The 24,378-nt window shown below is 43.9% G+C and overlaps 1 protein-coding gene across 1 annotated transcript in view; it reads right to left on the bottom strand.

Annotated features, from left to right (window-relative positions):
- The window catches only part of LOC135174811 (liprin-alpha-2-like), a 485,381-nt gene that overhangs the window by 126,439 nt on the left and 334,564 nt on the right, over positions 1–24,378 (bottom strand). The window contains 1 exon segment of the mRNA XM_064142364.1: positions 7,738–7,854. Coding sequence (XP_063998434.1) covers positions 7,738–7,854 — 117 coding nt within the window.

Consider the following 24,378-nt stretch of genomic DNA (forward strand, 5'->3'; position numbering starts at 1 on the left):
ATCACGAGAGTGGTGAGAGCCTGGAATGGGTTGCCCGGGGATGTGGTTGAGGCCCCATGCATGGAGATGTTAAAGGCCAGGCTGGACGAGGCTCTGTCCAGGCTGATCTAGGTTGGGGTGTTCCTGTCTGTGGCAGGGGGGTTGGAACTAGATGATCCTTGTGGTCCCTTCTAACCCTGACTGATTCTATGATATCAAAGCATAAATCACATAGAAGTAACCATTCATAAGAAAAGCAGGATACTACACAAAAATAACTGTAGTGTGACATTATGAGTATTTAAATGCATATGTAATGCTACTCCTAAAACCCACCTGTGGCAAGGGGGGTTGGACACGATCATCTTTTTGGGTCCATTCCAACCCCTAACATCCTGTGATAATAGGCAGCAAACAAAACAGTACTCAGTACTTCATTCCATAGTCTAAACTTGTAATCATCTTTTTTATCTATGACAATTACAGTCTGGTTTACATTTTTAATCTCATACTGAACCTTCTAGCAGTTATCACCAATCAATGCATTTTGCCTTTGCCTATGACTCTCTAAATAGTGGCTTGGGGATTGCTCAAAGTTTACAAGTCAAATGCCAAATCTGAAAAGCAATAAATTGCATGTGTTCATGTATCTCATGTGATACATACCATGGCAACTTTGGCATAGAATCATCAAATCATAGAATGGTCTAGGTTGGAAGGGACTTCAAGGATCATCCAGCTCCAACTCCCCACTGTAGGCAGGGACACCCCCCACTACAGCAGGTTGCTCAAGGCCTCATCCAACCTGGCCTTAAACAACTCCAGGGAGGAAGCAGACACAACCTCCCTGGGCAACTCGTTCCAGTGTCTCATCACTCTCACTGTAAAAAACTTTCTCCTAACATCTAGTCTAAATCTCCCCTCTTCCAGTTTAAACCCATTAGCGCTCATCCTGTCATTACAAGACCTTGTCAATAGTCCCTCCCCAGCCTTCCTATAGGCCTCCTTCAGATACTGGAAGGCCACTATAAGGTCTCCTCGAATCCTTCTCTTCTCCAGACTGAAGAGCCCCAATTCTCTTGGCCTGTCCTCATGGCAGAGCTGCTGCAGCCCTCTGGGCATCTTTGTGGCCCTCCTCTGGCCTCGCTCCAATAGTTCCATGTCCCTCTTGTGTTGGGGGCTCCAGAACTGCACACAGTACTCCAGGTGCGGCCTGATGAGAGCAGAGTAAAGAGGAAGAATCCCCTCCCTTGCCCTTCTGGCCACATTGCTCTTGCTGCAGTCCAGGACACAGTTGCTGTCTGGGCTGCACATGCACACTGCAGGCTCATGTTGAGCTTTTCATCACCCCAGACCCCCAGGTCCTTTTCCTCAGGGTTGCTCTCCAGCCATTTGCCACCCAGCCTGTATCTGTGCCTGGGATTGTGCTGACCCAGGTGCAGGACCTTACACTTGGCCTTGCTGAATGTGATGATGTTGGCCTGGGCCCACCCTTCCAGCCTGTCCATGTCCATCTGGATGGCATCCCTGCCCTCTAGCAAGTCAACTGTGCCACACAGCTTGGTGTCATCTGCAAACTTGCTGAGGGTGCACTTGATTCCTCTGTCCATATCACTGACAAAGATGATAAGCAGCACTGGTCCCAGCACTGACCCCTGAGGGACACCACTTGTCACTGGTCTCCAGGAGGACAATGTGCCATTGATCACCACTCTTTGGGCATGGCAACATGTGATATCTAGGAGTTATATTAACTGGCAGAGCAAATTTTTCCATTTCAATAATAAAGCCTGTTCCTTAAGTTACTAATAATGAAAACAGATAAATTCAATGTGAATGTTATTTTTGCTGTGGAAGATCAATGGACAAAGCCATGCAGACCAATATGATCAGAATGATGCCACATGGACTGCACACAATTCAACATGAATCTCAACAGAGACCTTTATTATTCCTTCTGACTCCATTTATACAGTCTTGAGCAGAAAGCACACACATACACATTAGCATAATCTAGGCAAGAACAACCCAGTCTTTTATATACATCATGCCTTCTTTTTTCTCATTAACCAGATGCCCACTTATCTCTTCTTCCCCAGATAAGGAATCCTGCAGCTGTGGGAACAAAGGTCAGAATGCTCAGTCTGCTTGTATTATGCAGGCGAACTCTTCATGACCCCTTTGCAGAATTCACAGCAACTCTTGGTAATCAGCTAAGAAGGCAGGATTGCTCACATGTCCACTCTCTTTAAGAAATTCCTCTATGAGTGATAATTTTTTTTACAAGTTTACTCAATAACTGAGGTTTGTGGAAAGACAAAGAAAGTGTATTTATTGTTGATATCTCACCACTACGCAAATGTAGTGATTACCAATTATGACTGTATATAATTTGATTTATGCCCATAGTGATTACCAATTGTGCTTGTATATATTTTGAATTATGCCCATAAACTTCCCTCCTAATTATTCAATGAGTTCTTTGTACAAGCTGCTTGAATTCTACTCCTTGTTCACTTTTGTCTTCCATTATTGCTGTATTCAGACATAGAACTGGATGGTATTTTAAATTTCCAACTTACTGAAAATGTCAATATTTAAATTTTTCTTATTGTGATTGATAGGTTGGACTGGATGATCTTGGAGGTCTCTTCCAACCTGGTTGATTCTATGACTCTATTCTACGTCTGTTATGGTTGGAAGAGGTCTTAGAGATAAAGCCCTACAGTTCAGATAGGAGTGCCAAGTCATATAATCAGTAAATCATGTCCTTAAAATATCATACCTACGCATTATTCAAATACCACAAGAGATGGTGGCTCCACAATTTCCCTGAGCAACCTATTCCAGTGCCTTACAATGCTTTCTCTGAAGAAGCTTTTCCTAATAACCAGCCTAAATCTCCCATGAGGCCGTTTCATCTTGTCCTATCATTTGTTCAGAGCAAACAAATGTAAAAGAATGATTACATCACCAGCACTAGAGCACTTGCTTTCTGCATCATTGGGAAGAAGAGAAAGAACCACAGCAAGAGGAAGGCCTGTTGTAGGTTTCAAGGGGTTTTTTTTTGGGTAGTATGTCACCACATATTGGATATATACCTGAGAAATCACAATGTAGCCTAAGGGATTCTTACTTAATAAAGAAAGCTTTTACACACACCCAAAGACACTGAAATGAGCTAGAAAGATGTGCTAGTTGGAGCCTATCTAGAATGTTTTGATGAGAAGAATTAGATTACAGTCTGTGAAAAGGAAACAATGGTGATGTCTACTGCACTCATAGGCTTTCTGAGATGTATAAGAATAAGAACATAAATATAGATAACAGAGTCACTCTCTGGGCTTTGTGGGCTGCACCTCTCTCTCTAACCTAACCTGCCATCTGTGTGACTAATCCACCTGCTTCTTAACTGCCCTGGCCCACCCTTCAAACTACCTTGAATATAAGGCAAGGTCTCGGGTAAGGCAGAGGAGTGGGAGGAAGGTGGAAGGGTGGTTGAGAGCCCCTCTGTGGTTTCTGGGAGCCTTGTTGTGTTTCTGTATTACTTTTTAACTTGTATATTTCTGTATATAGCTGTATATTTATGTATATATCTGCTTGTATATTGTGCTAAGCTGTAAATGTAAAGCTTCATTCAATTTCCAGAGCTGCTGAGTCTAATCTGGGTGATTTTACAAAGTGTGGGGAGACAGGTAACACCCAAACCATCACAGAGGAGAAACAGAAAGGAGGTGAAATAATACTTGTGTAAATCTGATGACAGTGATGGCATTAACTAATTATGTTAGATAGTATTTGTTAGATAGACAAACCCTATGAGGAGAGGCTGAGGGAGCTGGGGTTGTTTAGCCTGGAGAAGAGGAGGCTTAGGGGTGATCTTATTACTGCCTACAACTACCTGAAGGGACATTGTAGCCAGGTGGGGGGTAGCCTCTTCTGCAAGGCAACCAGCAACAGAACAAGGGGACACAGTCTCAAGTTCTGCCGGGGTAGGTATAGGCTGGATGTTAGAAGGAAGTTCTTCACAGAGAGAGTGATTTCCCATTGGAATGGGCTGCCCAGGGAGGTGGTGGAGTTGCCGTCCCTGGAGGTCTTCAAGAAAAGACTGGATGAGGCATTTAGTGCCATGGTCTAGTAGACTGGATAGGGCTGGGTGCTAGGTTGGACTGGATGATTTGGAGGTCTCTTCCAACCTGGTTGATTCTATGATTCTATGATTCCATTGTCCTGCTCTGGCAGGGAGGTTGGACTCAATGATCTCCTTGGGTCCCTTCCAACCCCTAACATTGTGATCCTGTGATTAACTACAACAGAGGTGACATATTGCAAAGAAAAAGTATCATGCAGCCCTCAGTGCCATGTAGACTGAAAAAAAAAAGGAGATACGATGGATGCTGGGGAAAGGGGAAATAATCTCTGAATTGCTTATGGTCTGTGGAAATGGAGGAGGAAAATAAATGTTCATGTTCCTTACCATTGAACAGTAAGAAAAGAAATCTAGCCTCCCTGGTATCAGATTTTGTTTTTCAAGATCCATAAAGCACAGCAATAAGGCAATCTGCAGCTCATATGGGAGTATTAGCAGGGAGAAGGACAGAAAATTGGAGCACTACACATAAGCATAAATCTCCCCTAGATTATTGCTTCTCTCCTTTATTCTGTCTGCTTCGAATAACATTAAAGAAAAAAACAGCTGCAGACTTGTTTACTCATAAAACCACAGAAACAATGGTAAAAGAAGCACAAGAAGGAAGTGTAAAATGAGACTAACACGGAATATCACAGCCTTTGCTAATACATTTCATATTGTCCTCTCAGCTAAACCTTGGCAGTAATACTGAAGTCATTCCCCAGACCAATTTACAGAATCATAGAATGTTTTGGTTTAGAAGGGACCTTTAAAAATCATCCAGTCCAGCCCTTTGCAGTAAGCAAGAACGTCTTCAACTAGATCGGGTTGCACAGAGCCTTGTCCAAGGTGACATGGAATGTTTCCAGGGATGGGCTATCTTTCCTCTAGGAAACCAGTTCCAGTGTTTCACCACTCACACTGTAAAAGATTTCTTCATTGCATCTAGTCTAAATCACAGAATGTACCGGGTTGGCAGAGACCTCAAAGATCATCCAGTCCAACCATCGACTCAGCACTGAAGGGTCAACACTAAACCATGTCCTTAAACACCAGATCCACACAGCACTAGGAACATCTCCAGGGATGGTGACTTCACTACTGCCCCTGGAAGACCATTAAATGTTTGATAATCCTTTCTATGAAGAAATACTTCCTAATATCCAGCCTAAACCTCCCCTGGTGCAGCTTGTAACCATTTTCTCTAGTCCTGTTGCTTGACACCAAGGAGAAGAGGCTGCCCCATCCTACCTCCAACCTCCTTTCAGGCAGTTGTCCCCTCAGCTTCCTCCAGACTGAGTGACCCCAGCTACCTCAGATAATTCTCACAGCGCAGGTGCTCCAGGCCCTTCATGAGCCTTCTTCTCTGGACAACCTCTGGCACAGAATCACAGAATTAACCAGGTTGGAAAAGACCTCTAGGATCATTGAGTCCAACCTACCACTTAGCCCTTCTAATTAACTAAACCATGGCACTAAGTGTCTCATCCAGCCTCCTCTTAAACATGTCTAGGGATGGTGACTCCACCACCTCCCCGGGAAGCCCATTCCAATGTCAATCACTCTTTCTGTGAAGAACTTCTTCCTAACGTCCAGCCTAAACTTGCTCTGGTACAGCTTGAGACTGTGACCCCTTGTTCTGTTGCTGGGTGCCTGGGAGAAGAGGCCAACCCCTCCTGGCTACAATTTCCTTTCAGGCACCTCTATGTCCTTACAATGAGGGGCCCAGAACTGAACACAGTACTCGAGGTGTGACCTCATCACTGCTGAGCACAGGGAGATGATCACCTCCCTGTCTCTGCTGCCCACCCTGTTTCTAACCCAAGCCAGGATGCCATTGGCTTTCTTGACCATCTGGGCATACTGTTGACTCATGTTCAGTCAACTATCAACCAGTGCCCCCCAGGTCATTCTGCAAGCTGCAGCTTTCCAGCCACACATCCCAAAATCTGTACCTCACCCTGGGGTTGGTGTGACCCAGGTGCAAAACCTGGCACTTGGCCTTGTTGAACTTCATGCAATTAGCCTTGGCCCATAGGTCTAACCTGCCCAGATCTTGTTTCAAAACTTCCTTAGCCTCTAGTAGATCAACACAGCAAGCCAGATTGCAAACATATTGCAAGTGCACTCAATCACCTCACTCAGATATTGCTAAAGAAATTAGAGGACAGGCTCCAGTGCTAAACACCGCTAGCGACACTGCTACTGCCTGGCCACCAACCAGATTTAATTCCGTTACAGAATCACAGAAACATCCAGGTTGGCAAAGCCCCTCAGGATCACGAAATCCAACCTACAACCCTACTCTGCAAGATTCAACTTAAATCATATCCCTAAACACCACATCCAAATGACCCTTAAACACATCCAGGGTGGGTGACTCCACCACCTCTCTGGGCAGCTTATTCTAGTGCCTGAACACTCTCTCCATGAAAAACTTTTTCCTAATGTCCAATCAAAACCTCTTCAGTCTCAGCTTGAGGCCATTCCCCCTTGTTCATTCTCCAGTTACCTATGAGAAGAGACCAACAGCAGCCTCTCCACAACATCCCTTCAGGTAGTTGTAGACAGCAATGAGGTCTCCCCTCAGCCTCCTTTTCCTCAAACTAACCATCCCCAGCTCTATCTGTTGCTTCTCATCAGATTTATTTTCCAGGCCTTTCCCCAGCTTCATTGCCCTCCTCTGTACCTGCTCCAGCATTTCCACATCTCTCTTGTATTGGCAGTGCCCAAAACTGGACATAACAATCTAGGTGTGGCCTCACCCGAGCCAAGTCGAAGTGGACAATTACCTTCCTGCTCCTGCTGGCCACAGCATTTCTAATCCAAGCCAGGATGCCATTGGCCTTCTTGGCCATCTGGGCACACTGCTGGCTCCTATTCAGCTGCCTGTCTATTACAACTCCCAGATCCCGTTCTGCCAGACAGCTTTCCAGCCACATTGCCTTAAGCCTGTAGCATTGCTTGGGATTGTTGTGACCCAAGTGCAGGACTTGGCATTTGACCACCATTTCACCACCCCGCACTTGGCCTGGTCATCCAGCCAGTTCTTCATCCAGTGCAGAATGCACTTATCCAAACCTTGTGCCGTGAATTTCTGAAGGAGAATGCTGTGTGAGGCAGTGTCACAGGCTTTACTAACATGCAAGTAGACAATGTCCAAGCCCCTTTTAGTTTAAAGCCATTACCCCTACTCCTGTCGCAAAAGATTGAAAGATTGCCCCCTTTGAATACTGAAAGTTTGCAATAAATAAAGGATGCTGGGATGAAGGTTGGACTAAATGATCCTGGTGGTCCTTTCCAACCATAGCGATTCATAATAATTCGATGTGCAGAGGGATTTGGTTTAGTCAACGACTTGTCAGTGTGAAACTAATGATTGGACTTGATGATCTTGAAGGTCTTCTCCAATCTGAGAAACTCTGTGTGATTCTGCTTGATTCTGCGTGACTTGCCTATTTGCATTTCCTTTCTATTTAAACTAGCTCAATTTTTTTTTTTTGCGTACTGATTTCAGGAAGTAGACAGTATTATAAAGGATCATCTCATAAAATAGTCACCTTATAATACCCCAGATTAGTTATCATATTGATTGTGTGGTCTGATGAAAAGTAACACTTTATTACCTTTTCATGCACCTTTTGCCCTTGCTCCACTCCTTCGATGTGCTCTGATTCAACAGGTCCTTCACCAGTTACCATTTTCCTTTGAATGAGTGCATTTTGTTCACGCAAAGCCACGATCTGTAAAAGAAAAAATAGAAAGTTAGTGGTTGTAAAGGGTTAACCCTCCTGGGGTCTTGACCCTGACTCCTGGTCCTCCTGACCCCTCCCCAGAGGTGGGTCTGACCTTTTCTCCAGGTGCATTGGTTAGCCCAGTCCCGCTTCCTGTTCAGACCCCTATAAAGACAGAGGAACTTCTTGTTTCTTGCTCTCTCTTGCCCTGCCTCCCTGCCTGACAGCATCACCATCCTGATTCCTGCTACTCTTTGTTTTGCCACGTGGCTATAATCCATGAGGTGGACAAAACCATTGCCATAAAACTAGTTGTATTTACATATTTTGTGTCTCGTTTTCCCTTCTCTATACCTTTTTTGTAACTCCCCTACCTCAAATACCTTTTATTTATTGTTAAAGTTTTCTCTTTTAACTTCCAAATCAAAGTTATACTGTTTATTTGGGTGTACTTTACCTTTTCCTCTCTACTTCTAATTCCTTTTCTTTGGGAAAGAGGGGGAAGAGGGGAAGGCATCCTATAAATTGTTATTGGTTCTATTAACTATATTTGAGTCTCTGGGAAATTTAAACTAGAACCAAGACAGTGGTCAGTACACATAAGAAACTAAAAAACTACTGAGCAGACAATTTATTAAATCTATTAGCATTTCAATGCTGTGTGACACATCTGTTACATTTGCAAAAACTATGTCTATGTGGACAGAAAGTGAAAAAACACTCATGTATTAATAATGACTAAAGGCCATTAAGAATTCAAAGGAACAAATAAATGATAGGAGAGTCAGCGCTGTCTTGTATTTTTTGTCGTTACTTTCTACTGGGGTATTTTTGCTTTTTTATCTTGAAAGTTGAAGGGAATTACAGAATGGTTTAGGTTGGAAGGGACCTCAAAGATTATCCAGTTCCAACCTCCCACCACAAGCAGGGACCCTTCCCACTAGAACAGGTTGTTCGAGGTCTCATTCAACCTGGCCTTGAACACCTCCAGGGAGGAAGCATCCACAACCTCCCTGAGCAACCTGTGCCAGTGTCTCATCACCCTCAGCTCGGCTGAGTCTAGTCTGGGTGAATTTCTTAAGCATGGGGAAGTGGGTAACACCCAAACCATCACAAGAGCACTGGAAAAGGCTGCCCAGAGAAGTGGTGGAGTCTCCATCTCTGGAGTCATTCAAAACCTGCCTCAATGCAGTCCTGTGCAATCCTGCTCTAAGTGAGCCTACTCTGGCAGAGAGATTGGCCTGGATGATCTCCAGAGGTCCCTTCCAACCCATATCATTCTGTGATATTTTTTTCCTAATCAGCTTCTGATTTGAGCCCTAACATAGAATCACAGAATCAGTCAGGGTTGGAAGGGACCACAAGGATCATCTATTTCCAACTCCCCTGCCATGGGCAGGGACACCCCAGCCTAGATCAGCCTGGACAGAGCCTCATCCAGCCTGTCGTTAAACACCTCCAGGGACAGGGCCTCAACCACCTCCCTGGGCAACCTATTCCAGGCTCTCACCACTCTCATGCAAAACAACTTCCTTCTCACATCCAACCTGAACCTACCCATCTCCAACTTCGCCCCATTCCCCCTAGTCCTGTCACTTCCTGATATCCTGAACAGTCCTTCCTCATATTTTTTGTAGCACTCCTTCAGATACTAAAAGGCCACAAGAAGGTCACGTGGGAGCCTCCTCTTCTCCAGAATGAACAGCCCCAACTCTTTCAGTCTGTCCTCATAGCAGAGCTGCTCCAGCCCTCTGAACGTCTCAGTGGCCCCTCTCTGGAGACACTCCAGCACGTCCACATCCTTCTTGTGATGGGGGCTCCAGAGCTGGATGCAGTACTCCAGGTGGGCTCTCACCAGAATGGAGTAGAGGGGGAGAATCACCTCCCTTGACCTGCTGGCCACACTTCTCCTGATGCAGCCCAGTATCTGGTTGGCTCTCTGAGCTGCAAGTGCATACTGCTGGCTCATGTTGAGCTTCTCATTGTCATGGAGGGTTGCAAAGCCTCTTGCAAAGCTTTCATTTATACAGAAAAATCGTGACTCAAAGGCCTTCCATCGGAAAGTCAAAACAGTGCTTGCATGACGGCAGCTGCTGTCCCAGCAGCCGTTACAGTCCCTGAGAAGATTTCTCCCCCAGAAGGGCAGAAACTGTAAACATAAGCCATTGTTTTGGGAAGAAGACCTTGGGGTTTTTAGACACTGTGTCCACCCGATGAACACCTGCTGGGGGCTGACCCCTGGGTGGTGCCACAGGTTGTTTTTGGTAAAATTAGCCAATGTATGAATTAACTTTAATTTTAAACCAATCAGTATTATACACTGTATTAGCATCAGTCTGGTCAGATACACCTCTTCTGAACAGTATAAAAATGCAGCATTTGCCTAAATGTAGTAGCACCTCGCTTGCTCTCCTTTGACTGATACCCTTGCACACATTTTGCATGCCTGCTGCCTATCATTGCCTGGTAAGCGCCACTGCTGCTGAGATAACCAGGAAGCAGATTCTGGATTGTCTGCACACACACACACAGCCTGCTAGCCGTGACAACTGTGCCAGAGACAACTGAGAATTCCTGGACACAGCATCCGAAGGAGCCAGCAGCACCAAAGGCAGAGATCGCCTCTTCACCAGGAGAACAAGGTTAGAGAAACCTATTTCCCCAGAAGCTGGGAAGATTTATCCTTTCCCCTCAAGCCAGGAAGATTCCAGCCTCAAAAGTCCACAGGTAGAGATCCCCTGAAGTCTGGACATTAGACACAGGCTGTGACGCAGCCCCAGAGAGTGATTAATAATTAATAAGAGTTGTGAATAAAAGCTTTAATACCTCTGTAAATATCTGTTGCCTCTGCCGTAGAGCAGAAAGAGTTTCAGTCTGCTCTGCTGGGCAAATAGCATATGACCCCAAACAGCATTAAGCCACAGGAAAAACTCCTCTCTCTGTTTATAGTTTGAATGTTTGCTAGTTAATTAACAAATTCCTGTACATATTTCATCCTAGATTGTTTTCATAACCATGTACCGAATTTTAATATTAGTATACAGTGGTTGGGTGTGGCAAGAGTTCAGAATATTGAGTTTAATAAATATATTTTTTAATATAAAATTATCTCACCCCAATTAATTTCTCCCCTCCACCAAACTGGTGTAGGTGCTGGGAATCCCTCTCTGCAACAGCATCCTGTATCACCCCATGACTACGATTAGCGTAGTAACTGAGCTGAAACTCTTGAACTTCTTTGACTGTCTCAGAGCAGCATAACTAAAATGCCAAAGTACCAAATGCCTAGAGTGGTTATCTGATTTCTTCTGTCAGTGCTGGAGAGAGAAACGTTGCCAGTGGGTCTTCTGTCTGAAACAGGTGGGATGGACAACATTTCATTTTGACTGAAGAGAAAACAAACAACTGTCTTAAACTAGAGGCACCCATTATAATTGCTAAATTTAAACAAACTAAATACTGAACTAATTTAGAAATAAGTCATGAAGTAAAAAAGCATGTCTGTAACATGGTATTATACACAAAGCCAGTCCTGCCTACTGTAGGGAAAGATGCAGTGATGAAAACCGCTAGAGTTACCCTCTGGATTCACACTTCCCTTCTCACAGTGTGCATACAGTACAAAGTACTGTACAGAGAATGATACAGATAAAAAAAATTGTTTGTGTTAGTTATACAAAATCCTATTCTAGGTTGGGCTGGATGATCTTGGAGGTCTCTTCCAACCTGGTTGATTCTATGAAATTTTACAATAGTTACACTTGAGAAGATTAGATTTAGGTTGGATGTTAGGAACAAGTTCTTTACCATGAAGAGTAGTGGAGCACAGGAACAGGCTTCACAGGGAGGTAGTTGAGGCCCCATCCCTGGAGATATTCAAGGTCAGGCTCAAGTAGCCTGCAAAAAGCCTGAACTAGTGGACAATGTCCCTGCTGACTGCAGGGCAGTTGGACTAGATGACCATTGAAGGTCCCTTCCAACCCAAATCATTCTATGATTCTAAATGATGACAATACATAGAAACATAAAGATGTTTAATTTAATTAATAAAAACACAAGGCCAAATTTTTTTTCTAATATTAGCAGCAGTAGGAAATTAGAAATATTTTTTACCTAAATATTTCAAAGTTTCTTTGATTTTTAAAAATTTACCATTAATTAAATAGCTTTTGAACAAATCAAATGCACTGTTTTGTTGTTAACAGAGGCCCTAAACACACATACGTAATGTTTGACAGTCACCTAAACCAAGTAACAACCTGGATCACTTTAAAAGATGACCTTTGGAGGCCCTTTCTAACCCAAACCATTCTATGATTCTATGATTGTGAGCTTTTGAAAACCTGTTTTTTATAAACTTGCCCTACCTTAAATCACTGAACTAGTTAGGCTAGGCATGACATCTTCATTTTAACCCCCAAGTTTTCCTCCAGTCCAGCCAAGTCTTGGGACATTGTGGTGAGGCAGATATTTGTTGACTTCAGTTTATCTTTCCTTGGTAGCAGATACTGCTCCTCAGCCTTTCTGTCTTCATCCAAACAGCAGCACGAAAAGTTCCCTACATGGTGCAGTAGAAGCATTCTGCCTGTGGTGGAGGGGCAGCAGCCCCAAAACTGAGGCCTCTCTGTGCCTCTGCATGCCTGGACATGTTTTTTCTGCCAGGACCTATGGCAGTAAACAGGTTGTGTAACACACACACACACGCCTAGTCCGTGTACCCCTGGGGTCCGCCCAGGTAATCCCCTGTTGGGAGGGTCCAGAAAAACATCTACTGCCTATTAAGGTAAGGTTTGGCTTACTGCCAACCTGATTGGTCACTTTAGATGGCCAAATGAGCCACGAATCTCGGCTCAGAGTCTATAAAGAGAGGTGCAAAGGAGCACCACGTGTTCAGAAAGTTCAGAGCGTTCAGAGGTTCAAGTTCAGCTCTCTGATCCACATAGCAGCACCCTGCTGCCCTGACCTGCTTGCATGACCTAGACACAGAGTCAGGCCTTACTCACTTGCAAACATTACTGAGGCTCAGCCCTCTCGAATTGATCTCAAGGTGCAGTTATCCTGTCTGCGAACCCTCTGAGAAGCAGAGCACATGCACGCCTGCATTTCATACATATATGGGGAGCTGAGATCCCCCTGCTTAAGCCTAGAGCAGCCATACATACTGGCTTGCTATCCTGCATTTATCTACAGAGCTCAAGTCTCCCTGCAGCCTGGCAGACTCTGCTTGCCCAGCATATACTGCTTATCAGCTGTCTTGTAAGCCTGGAAAATTTTAGGCCCAGCAGACCCATTTAGACTGTCTGCTAACCTACAAACACAGCCTGCTAGCTGTGAGACGACATGAACAAATCCTCCTCCTGCACCTGGAAATCCTGCCAGCTGATGATGCCTGGACACGGCATCCAGAAGAAGCAGCAGCACCAAGGCAGAGACCACTCCAGGAGAGAAGGTTAGAGAAATCCTGTTTACCCCAGAGACTGGGAACCTTATAATTCTCCTGCAAGCCAGGACAGACTCCAGCTTCACCAAGACCTGAATACTGGCACATGCTGTGAGCACAATCCCAGGAGGGTGATTAATAATTAATATTTAAGAGCAACACATTTAAGCAAGCTTAATTCCTTTGTAATATAAGTTACCTCTGTCTTAAGAGCAGACACAATTTCAGCCCTTGCTGGGCAAACAGTATAGTTGTTAAGAGCATTAAGCCTACATGAATCTTTGTCTATAGTTGTTGATAATTTGATAATTCCATTTAATAAATCAATCCCTTTAAATATATCCCAGCTATTTTCATAATCTTGCACAATGAACCTGATTTCACAGTGGTTGGGGGTGGTAAAAATTTGTAAATATTAATGTTAATAAAATAAATTTATAAAAAATTAATACCACCTCAATTAATTTCTCACCTCCCTCTAACTGAGGAGGATCAAGAGAACCCCCTCCACCACACTGCCCACAGGCTGTATAGCCCACTTGTAAGACAAAAAGGTTCCATGCCACCCTTTTAGTATTCAGCCACAGCACTGGAGCATAAACAATTTCTACTTCTTACCTATAACATACATGAATAGCACAAAATACAAGAATAGTTCTTTCCAGTGAGGTGGTGAGACACAGGCACAGGTTGCCCAGGGAGGTTGTGGATGCTCCCTTCCTGTAGATGTTCAAGGCCAGGTGGATGAGGCCTTCAGTGACTGCTTCTAGTGGAGGTGTTCCTGCAATTATGGAGAGGTTGGAACCTGGATGATCTTTGAAGTCCCTTCCAACCTAAACCATTCTGTGATTCTGGTGATCTTCCAGCACTGAAACAAACCTGCCCATGGCAATTGAACTGACCTGACTGCCATTGTTTGATGGAGCTGACAGTTCTAGAAGGGCTTTTTTTTAATCCCCACCCCGTGTTTAACCTTTTCTTCCACATGAACAGTATGGTAAACCAAATCTCTTGCTACTGCATCTCCATCAGCTCTTATTTATGTAAGCTGGAGAGCAGTGAAGGGGGAAAAGGACTTGAGTGTCCTAGTGGATGGAAGGTTGATCATGAGCCAGCAATGTGCTTTTGTGACCAAGAAGGCCAATGCCATTCTGAGGTGGATTAGTAAGGCTGTGGTTAGTAGGTCAAGAGAGGTTCTTCTATGCCTCTTCTCTGCCCTGGCAAGGCCGCATCTTGAATATTGTTTCAAGAAGGACCCTCAGTTCAAGAAGGACCTCAGAGAACCACTTGAAGGAGTCCAAGACAGAGCCACAAAAATGATGAAGGGAATGGAACATCTTCCTTACAAGGAGAGCCTGAAGGAGCTGGGGCTCTTTTGTTTGGAGAGAAGGAGACTGAGAGATGACCTCATTAATGTTTATAAATATGTAAAGGGTGAGTGCCAAGAGGATGGAGCCAGATTCTGCTGGATGATGCAAAATGACAGGACAAGGGGGAATGGGTGGAAGTGGAGGCATAGGAAGTCCATAGAAACATTAGGAATTTTTTTTTTTTTTTTTACTGTGAGGGGTGACAGAACACTGGAACAGGCTGCCCCAGGAGGGTTGTGGAATCCCCCTCTTTGGATATATTCAAGACCCATCTGGATGTGCTCCAGTGTGATCTGGAATAGGTGATCTGCTCTTGCAGGGGGCTTGGACTGGATGAAGTTTTGAGTCCCTCTTCCAGCCACCTAATATTCTGCAATTCTGTGGTGTCTTTCAGAGAACAGTGAAATTGCTTGCTTGAATTCTTCCTCCATATTCTATCATATCAACCTGCTATACTGTTAAATATCAGATTTCAGTCCACCATGAACATAATTCAGACTCCTGGTCCACTTTCTGACTTTCCTTTTATTTTGACACGAGCAGTATGTGCTAAGCTTTAATCAATGTCCCATCACTCATATACAGTAAATACTAGAGGCAGCATGGGGAATAAAAGATTCTTAGAGACAGAGGTGATTTCCTTCTGCTTCAATTGGCCATTTAATCCTGATTAAAAAAAATCATAGAATCATAGAATCATAAGCGGGATCTCATATAGAAATACAGTCTTCTCCAGCTATATTTCTAATTAATGTTACTCTCAATACAGCCTTTCAAAAGCCTCACAGACCACTGGGTAAAGCTCCCCTGAAGTTTGGATACTAGCATAGGCTGTGACATAGCCTCATAGGGTGATTATTGATTAATCAGAATTGTAATTGTTTTGGTGCCTCTGTAAATATCTGTTGCCTCTGCCATAGAGCAGAATCAGTTTCCCAGCTTACTCTGCTGGATGAATAGTGTATAGACCCAAACGGTATTTGCCGTGGGGAAAATTCCTCTCTCTGTTTATAGTTTGAATGTTTGCTAGTTATTAATACTGTAGATATTTTAACCTAGAATGTTTTCATAACCGTGTAGAATCAAATTTTAATATTTAATATACAGTGGTTAGGGTGGCAAGAGTCCAGAATATGAGTTTAATAACTATATATTTTTTATATAACATTATCTCACCCCAATTAATTTCTCCCCTCCACCAAAATTGGCATAGGCAGCAGAACACCCCTCCGCGACAACCTGACTGTAGGTTTAGGAAGGATGCATCTCATTCAGTGGGGGTCACCTGGGTGCCTGATGTCAATTGCAAGTACAGACCTTACATAAACAGTTAAATCATATGACAGTTAAATCATAGAGTCAAGTAGGTAGGAAGAGACCTCCAAGATCATCCAGTCAAATCTGTCACCCAGCCCTAGCCAGACAACTAGACCATGGCACTAAGTGGCTCATCCAGGCTTTGCTTGAACACCTCCAGAGACGGCGACTCCACCACCTCCCTAGGTAGCCCATCCCAATGCCAATCACCCTCTCTGGCAAGAACTTCCTCCTAATATCAAGCCCATACCTCCCCTGTCACAACTTGAGACTGTGGACTGTGTCCCCTTTATATGCCAAAATATTAATTTTAATTCTATTTCTCCATGAATAAGAAGGAATCTTGTCTTTTAATAATCTTGTTCAACAGATACTTCCAATGTTGAGTTAGAATTCTACTGATCGCTTCAGCTTTTACTAAATTTCAATGCCCTTGTGAGTTGTGGTGTGGCAAATTTAGGCTGTGTTACTTTAAGACATTTCTACCTCCAACCCTCTCAGTTGAGTTTATCAGTAGATATGAGAAGCAGCATGAGTAAGCACCCAGGATCACAAGTTTCCACTTTCAAACAGTGTGTGCAAAACTAGGAAACTACGGCACCTAAGGACACAGAAGAATGTTCTCTGTTACAGGGGCAGAGAATGTCTACAACTAAGAGAAAATTTCCTTGGCAATTCCTCAAGTCTGCATCGTTATATGCCATTTACAGATCAAAGACAAATAAATTGCCTCAGTGGTATCTGAAAGTCTTTTTCCTCTTCCAGCCTTCAACTTCTACTCCTTTCTCCCATTGCTTTGCTACAAGCACTTGCAGCCTCATGATTTAACAAGGACAAGTGCAGGGTTCTACACTTTGACCACAATAACCCCAAGCAGAGCTAAGGCAGGGGACACAGTGGATGGAGGAGCAGCCAGAAAGAGAGGGACGTGGGGTACTGGTAGATAGTAGCTGAACATTAACCAACAGTGTGCCCAGGTGGCCAGGAGAGACAATGGCATCCTGACCTGGATCAGGAGCAGTGTGGCCAGCAGATAAGGGAGGTTTATTCTTCCCCTATACTCAGCACTGGTCAGGCCACACCTTGAGTGCTGTGTCCAGTTCTGCCGCCCCTCAATTCAAGAGAGATGTGAGATACTGGAACGTGCCCAGAGAAGGGCAATGTAGCTGGTGAGGGGCCTGGAACACAGCCCTGTGAGGAGAGGCTGAGGGAGATGGGGATGTGCAGCCTGGAGAAGAGGAGGCTCAGGGGTGACCTCAGTTGCTGGTCTACCACTGCCTAAAGGGAGGCTGTAGCCAAGTGGGGGTTGGCCTCTTCTGCCAGGCAAACAGCAACAGAACAAGGGGACACAGTCTCAAGTTGTGCTGGGGGAGGTCTAGGCTTGATATTAGGAGGAAGTTCTTGCCAGAGAGAGTGATTGGCATTGGAATGGGCGGCCCAGGGAGGTGGTGGAGTCGCTATCCCTGGAGGTGTTCAAGCAAAGCCTGGATGACGCACTTAGTGCCATGGTCTAGTTGACTGGATAGGGCTGGGTGCTAGGTTGGACTGGATGATCTTGGAGGTCTCTTCCAACCTGGCTGATTCAATGATTCTATGATTGTCAAGTTACAGTATTTCCAGCATGGCACAATATAAGCTAATCTGCATGTCTTCTCACACACATTTGTATCAGTGAAAAAAATCATTGATGACTCCAGAAATCAGAAACAATGACTCTGTAGAGCTGTTATAATATGATGGTTTAGAATTAGGCAAACTACTATAAAAATATTTGAATGGAAATATGTTTTTATGCCACAGTGGAAAGTTTTCTTAAATAAGTAATTAAATTTTACATTATTAAGATTTTTTAATTCAGCCTGGCAAAACTAGCCAGTTCTAAACTTTAAATATATTCTAGCTGAAGAATCCTGTTTTCAATGTTGTCCTGGTAGGGCATAAATACTGCCAGGTCGGTTTAGGCCTTGCTCTCCTCCTCTTGTTGTGGGTCTGGGAAGATGAGTCAGATGGGCAAAGCCTGGAGGACTGTCCCAGGTTTGGGCTGATCCCTCCCCCGGGAAGAAAATTTACAACACAAACCTCCCTCCTTTTTTGAAAGTCAGGGAAAGATGAAATCGTATTTTCTTATAGTATAAGTATAACAATGTAAAGAGAGATAATAACTAGAGAAGGAGGGAAGGGAAAAAAAAACAATACAATGACCTTAAGGGAGATGGGGGAGGGGTCAAGTGGCGGCGAAGCAGCAGAAGCAGCAGTAGCCAAAACAGCAGCCGGGGAAGATAGGCGAAGCTGAAGCAGCAGAAGCCAGCGGGAGAAGGGGGAGAACAAACTGTGCTTCTAGACATTAAGTTCATGATGCTCCAATGAAATTATATTAATTTATCTGTTGTTGCCATTTATGTGGCCTATCCCTGGAATGTTCATCTCTCCCCTATGTCTGAGCTAGAGGATCAGCTCAAACGGCCACAGGGACTTAGCACCTCGTGTCAGGTGTCTTGTGCTGCCTTCAGTGTGCCTTTGTGGTCAAATGAGGCACAAAGCTTTGAATTCATTGGCCAGAACAATGGTGATAGTGCCTATTGGCCAGTTCGATTTTCAAACTGAAGTATTTAAAGGAGGGTGATTTAGAAACTGTACCTTTCTGCATTCAGCCTCTCTACACAGTCTCTCTGCCTTTTCTGACATTCGCAGCCCGTTCACTGGGAATTATGGCGGCTAGTTGTACGCAGCTAACACTAGCAGCTCAGCAGCATCTCTTCTCTCCTTCCTCTGCCTGGAATATTTAGTATTTTTCCCCAGGATCATTATCAGTTTATCCTCAGTTTAAGAAGGACAGGGATCTACTGGAGAGAGTCCAACAGAGGGCTATGAGGATCGTGAGGGGACTGGAGAGATGGCTTATGAGGAGAGGCTGAGAGACTTGGGGGTTTTTAGTCTGGCGAAGAGAAGGCTGGAGAGGGAATTTGATAAATGTTTATAAGTATCTGAAGGCTGGCCAGAAGTGGGGGGACAGGCTCTGCTCACTTGTTCCCTGGGATAGGACAAGGAGAAATGGGTGTAAGTTGCAACAAAAGAGGTTCCACCTCAACACAAGGGGGAATTCTTTACTGTAAGGGTCCCAGAGCACTGGCACAGGCTGCCCAAAGAGGTTGTGGGAGTTTCCTTCTCTGGAGCCTTCAAGGCCCCTGTCTGGATGTGTTCCTCTGTGATACTGTGTTAGATAGAATTGTCCTGCTCTGGCAGGGGGGTTGGACTCGATCTCCTTGGGTCCGTTACAACCCCTAACATCCTATGTGCCCTGGTTGATCCTGTGATTGCAAGTTGAAAGTGTCTTTGGTACAGGAGACTTACTCATAGACCAAAAAAACATCGTGAGTACCTATGCTGGGAGTGAATGCCAAGAATCCACAAGCATAAATAGAATTCTTCCTGATTTTGTCTTCCGATTTTCCAAGTTGTTTAAACTGTTTTATTCTGTGCAACTACTTCTTGTTGTCTGAAAATCCAAAGAATCTCAGGGAATTTCCCCTAAATTTTGAATATTATTAATAAAAATAATATCAATACCAAAACTAATATTCATAATTCATAACATTTTTAATTTCCCAATGCAAATGTGCCTCAAATACACATCCTGAAGAACTAGAGGAATCCCTACAGTGACACATACAAAATGCTGCACATGTTCCTTTGTATTTGATCACATTGTATTACACATCCTGGAATGAGACAAGGAACCATGCAGGAAAGGCAAAATCAAAGCATGGCACCTTTTGGCACAATAAAACAGGTTTTGCATGAAAGAAATAATTTCTAAGTTACAACACCTCTGTCACTGGTTGCAGGATTCCAGAGGAAACCCTGACTCATGCCAAGCTACAGGGGTCTTCCAGTAAACAGCATAGAATTGGATGTCAGGAGGAAGTTCTTCCCAGAGAGAGTGAATTTGCCCATTGGAATGGGCTGTCCCAAGGAGGTGTCAGAGTCACTGCCCCTGGAAGTGTTCAAGAAAAGCCCTGTATGAGGCACTTAGTGCCATGGTCTAGTGACTGGCTAGGGCTGGGTGATAGATTGGATGGATGATCTTGGAGGTCTTTTCCAACCTGGTTGATTCTGTGATTCTAAACATAGGCACAGCAGGACAGCAGTTGGATTATGATTACAAGCTCTGCAGTGACAAAGTAGGAGGTACTGTGCTGGTTTGAGGCTAATTGGAATATTTTAATGAGAGAAATTAAATCATTGGTTATAAAATAAAATAATGGTAAAGTCCACATCATTCATTGCTTTGCTGAATAGGAATAAAACACCAAAAACGGTAAACAATTTGTCCCGCTTTGTTCTGGGACACTGTTTACCCTTTGCTTCTTCTCTGCTCTGCTATAATTTCTTCCACTAACCTTGGCTCATCCAGGAAGCAAGTAAGCTTTGCAAGTTGCTTCGTCGGTTTCTGTATGGGAAGGAAGAGAGACAGGAGACTTTGAGCTCCTTCTGGCAGTTTCTTTGTCTGGGATGGAATTAGATTTCTGTATTATTTCTAAACTGTATATAGTTGCAAACTATATAGAGAATCATAGAATCAGTCAGGTTGGAAGGGACCACAAGGATCATCTCTCATGCTGAACAATCTTCCTCCTCATGTCCAGTCTGAACCTACCCATCTCCAGCTTTACTCCCAAGTCCCTGGTCATTCCCTGAATCTGGGGAGCCCCCTTCAGATATTAAAAGGCCACAAAAAGGTCACCTGGGAGCCTCCTCTTCTCAGAATGAACAGCCCCAACTCTTTCAGTCTGTCCTCATAGCAGAGCTGCTCCAGCCCCTCTGTTCATCCAGTGGCCCTTCTCTGGACATGCTCCAGCACATCCACATCCTTCCTTGTAATGAGGGCTCCAGAGCTGGATGCAGTTACTCCAGGTGGCGGTCTCACCAGAGTGGAGTAGATGGGGAGAATCACCTCCCTGACCTGCTGGCCAACTTCTCCTGATGCAGCCCAGGATCCCTGTTGTCAGACCTGAGTAGGGATTTGGCAGAACACATTAGGATCTACGTTGTTTTCAACAATGTAAGAAAATAAAATTACGTGCCCCTAGGGTTTTAAAGCAGCTTCTCCTAGTACATGAGATTTAATTGAAAACTACCCACGCTCTAGGTATATAATTTGATTTGAAAAGTCCTGTTTCAGTTCAACTGAAGTATTTTGCTATTTGCACTGCAAACATATTTTCCTCTTCTGATACATTAATATACTTCCTTTTGAGTAAAAAGTTTTCCTCAAGTGAAATTTTGTCTTCTTTGTAGAGACTGAGACTGTTTCCATTTGACCAGACACCCCTGTTATATAACACTGCCATTCTGCATGTATTTTATTAGATTTTCTTATGTATGTTAGTTTTATTAGATTTTCTTATATATTCTATCTGTATTAAAATCACCATCTGTGTTACCGATGGCACAAAACATGAAAATACAACAGATAGGATATGAGTAAAAATCCAGAGAGGAAATGAACCATACCCCGGAACTGCAATGAGAATATCAAAGCCCTGATCTTCCTGGGCAAACTGAAGAAATCCCAACACATGGAAAAACTTCCTCCTAATAACCAACCTAAATTTCCTCTTCTCTAATTTCAAGCCATTGCCCCTCATCCTATCTCTACAGGCCTTTGTAAACAGTCCCTCTTCACCCTTCCTCAGGTATTGGAAGGTTGCTCTTAGGTCTCCCTGGACACTATGACATTGGGATTCATACTTGCCGCAAAACTTTCTATAACATATCCCACAAAAAAAAAAAAAAAAAAAAAAAAAAAAAAAAAAAAAAGATTGTGCTGGTTTGAGGCTAATTGGAAGATTTTACTGAGAGGAATGAAATCCTTAGCTGTGAGAAGAAAGAAAAAAACTCAAACAACAGTAGCCTGTATCACCCATTCTTTGGCTGAAAAATGCAGCTAGTCAAAATACAGATAAGACACACTTCTCACACACTGTTCAGTTAGCTCTCACTTCTGGCTTTGCCTTCTTTCCAGTGGTCTGGTCTCTGTGGCTGTCTCTTTAATCCAACCTAACCATTTTTCCTCTAACTTCTTTGATGTCTTTTTTGAGATCTCACCTCAGATCTCCAGATTTGTCACATGAGATATACATAGGTCGATCTGGTTATTTCTGAAGGGAGGGAAAGAGGGAGAGGGAAGGGGGTTTGGATCAGGAGCCCTCCTGGGGAGTCTGATCTCTAGGATGAGTATTGTGTTTCTGTATTACTTTTAACTTGTATATCACTGTATATATTTATGTATATATATGCTTGCAAATTGTGATAAACTGTAAATATAGCTTCATTCCTTAACTTCCAGCTAGCTGAGTCTAGTCTGGGTGATATTGGTTTTCCTAGTGTGTGTGGGGGTGTAAGTAACAACTCAAACAGTCCACACAGTCAAACAGAATGAAGGAGAAGTACTAACTTTGACATAAAAGTTCTTAGAAAATAATACCAGAATGTGCAGCAGAGAATGACTTAGTAGGCCCTAACATCATTTCAGTGGACAGGTACCTGATTCCTCCTTAATAGAAGCAAACTCCCTGAAGCACTCTAATCCTTTAAAGTTTGTGAATCTGAGAATCATTTGGAAAATAAAAATAGAATGTAACGATGTCTTTATGCCATATACAGTCGAAGGAAAGTTCCAATAGTGTTTCCAAGCACTCAAGTATCAAAGATGGTCAGGCTGTTTGGATGAGGCTCTAGACAGCCTGATCTAGTGTGAGGTGTCTGCCCAGGGCAGGTTGGATCTGAAATTAGAAGATACTGTGGTCCCTTCTAACCCTGACTGATTCATGTTATTAGAAGTTTTTAATCACATAGAATTAAAAAAAAAAAAAAAAAAAAAAAAAAAAAAAAAAGAATAAAATCCATCTCCCTTCACATTTTTCCTCAGGAAGTTCTCCATGAACACATGAAGACAGACCACACATCCATTTGGTCTACAACAGCCAATCTTACAGATTGTTTTATTCTGAAGAATACATGCATGTATTCAAATTAGATAAAAAACTCAATGCAGAAATTGAACGTCACCAGTATTTTAGGAATTGTTACAGGTGTCCACTGCTAAAGAGAGGGGTAAGAGAACACAGCCTTTCAGGATGTCCTTTGAAAATACCCTGACACTTGGGAAGCCACACAACTCTGATTTGCGGACCCAGATCATAGAATTATAGAATCAGTCAGGGTTGGAAGGCACCACAAGGATCACCTACTTCCAACCCTCCTGCCATGCTCAGGGACACCCTACCCTAGATCAGGCTGGCCAGAGCCTCATCCAGCCTGGCCTTAAACACTTCCAGCCATGGGGCCTCAACCACCTCCCTGGGCAACCCATGCAAGGCTCTCACCACTCCTCATGTCCAGTCTGAACCTACCCATCTCCAGCTTTACTCCATTCCCCCTAGTCCTGTCGCTCCCTGATATCCTGAAAAGTCCCTCTGCAGCTTTTTTGTAGGCCCCCTTCAGATATTAAAAGGCCACAAAAAGGTCACCTGGGAGCCTCCTCTTCTCCAGAATGAACAGCCCCAACTCTTTCAGTCTGTCCTCATAGCAGAGCTGCTCCAGCCCTCTGATCATCCCAATGGCCCTTCTCTGGACATGCTCCAGTACATCCACATCCTTCTTGTAATGGGGGCTCCAGAGCTGGATGCAGTACTCCAGGTGGGGTCTCACCAGAGTGGAGTAGATGGGGAGAATCACCTCCCTTGACCTGCTGGCCACACTTCTCCTGATGCAGCCCAGTATCTGGTTGGCTTTCTGGGCTGCAAGTGCACACTTTATGACTTTCATGAGATTCAAGACCAAGTGCACGGTCCTGTACCTGGGCTGGAACAATCTTTATTACCAATATAGGCTGGCAAATGAGGTGATTGAAAGCTGCCCTGTGGAAAAGGACTTGGGAGTTTTAGTGGATGAGAAGTCTGACATGAGTCTGCAATGTGAGCCTCCAGCCCAGAAGGCCAATAGCATTCTAGGCTGCATCAAAGCATGGCCAGAAGATCCAGAGAGGTGATTCTGCCACTTTGCTCTGCTCTGGTGAGACCTCATCTGGAGTGCTGTGTCCAGCTCTGGGGCCTTCAACACAGGAAGGACATGGACCTGATGGAGCAGGTCCAGAGGAGGGATACAAAAATGATTAGGTTTGGAGCAGCTCTGCTATGAGGACAGGCTGAGGGAGCTGTGGGTGTTCAGCCTGGAGCAGACTCTGGGGCGACCTAAGAACAGCCTTCCAGTACCTGAAGGGGGTCTACAGGAAGGCTGCAGAGGACTTGTTTTTTATTTGTTGTTTTTTTTTTTTTTTCCCCAAAAGCTTGAAGCGATAGGACATGGGGCAATGGTTTTATAAATTAGAGGAAATTTAAGTTG

Source organism: Pogoniulus pusillus, chromosome 4, assembly GCF_015220805.1.
Source record: "Pogoniulus pusillus isolate bPogPus1 chromosome 4, bPogPus1.pri, whole genome shotgun sequence".
NCBI classification, from domain to species: domain Eukaryota; kingdom Metazoa; phylum Chordata; class Aves; order Piciformes; family Lybiidae; genus Pogoniulus; species Pogoniulus pusillus.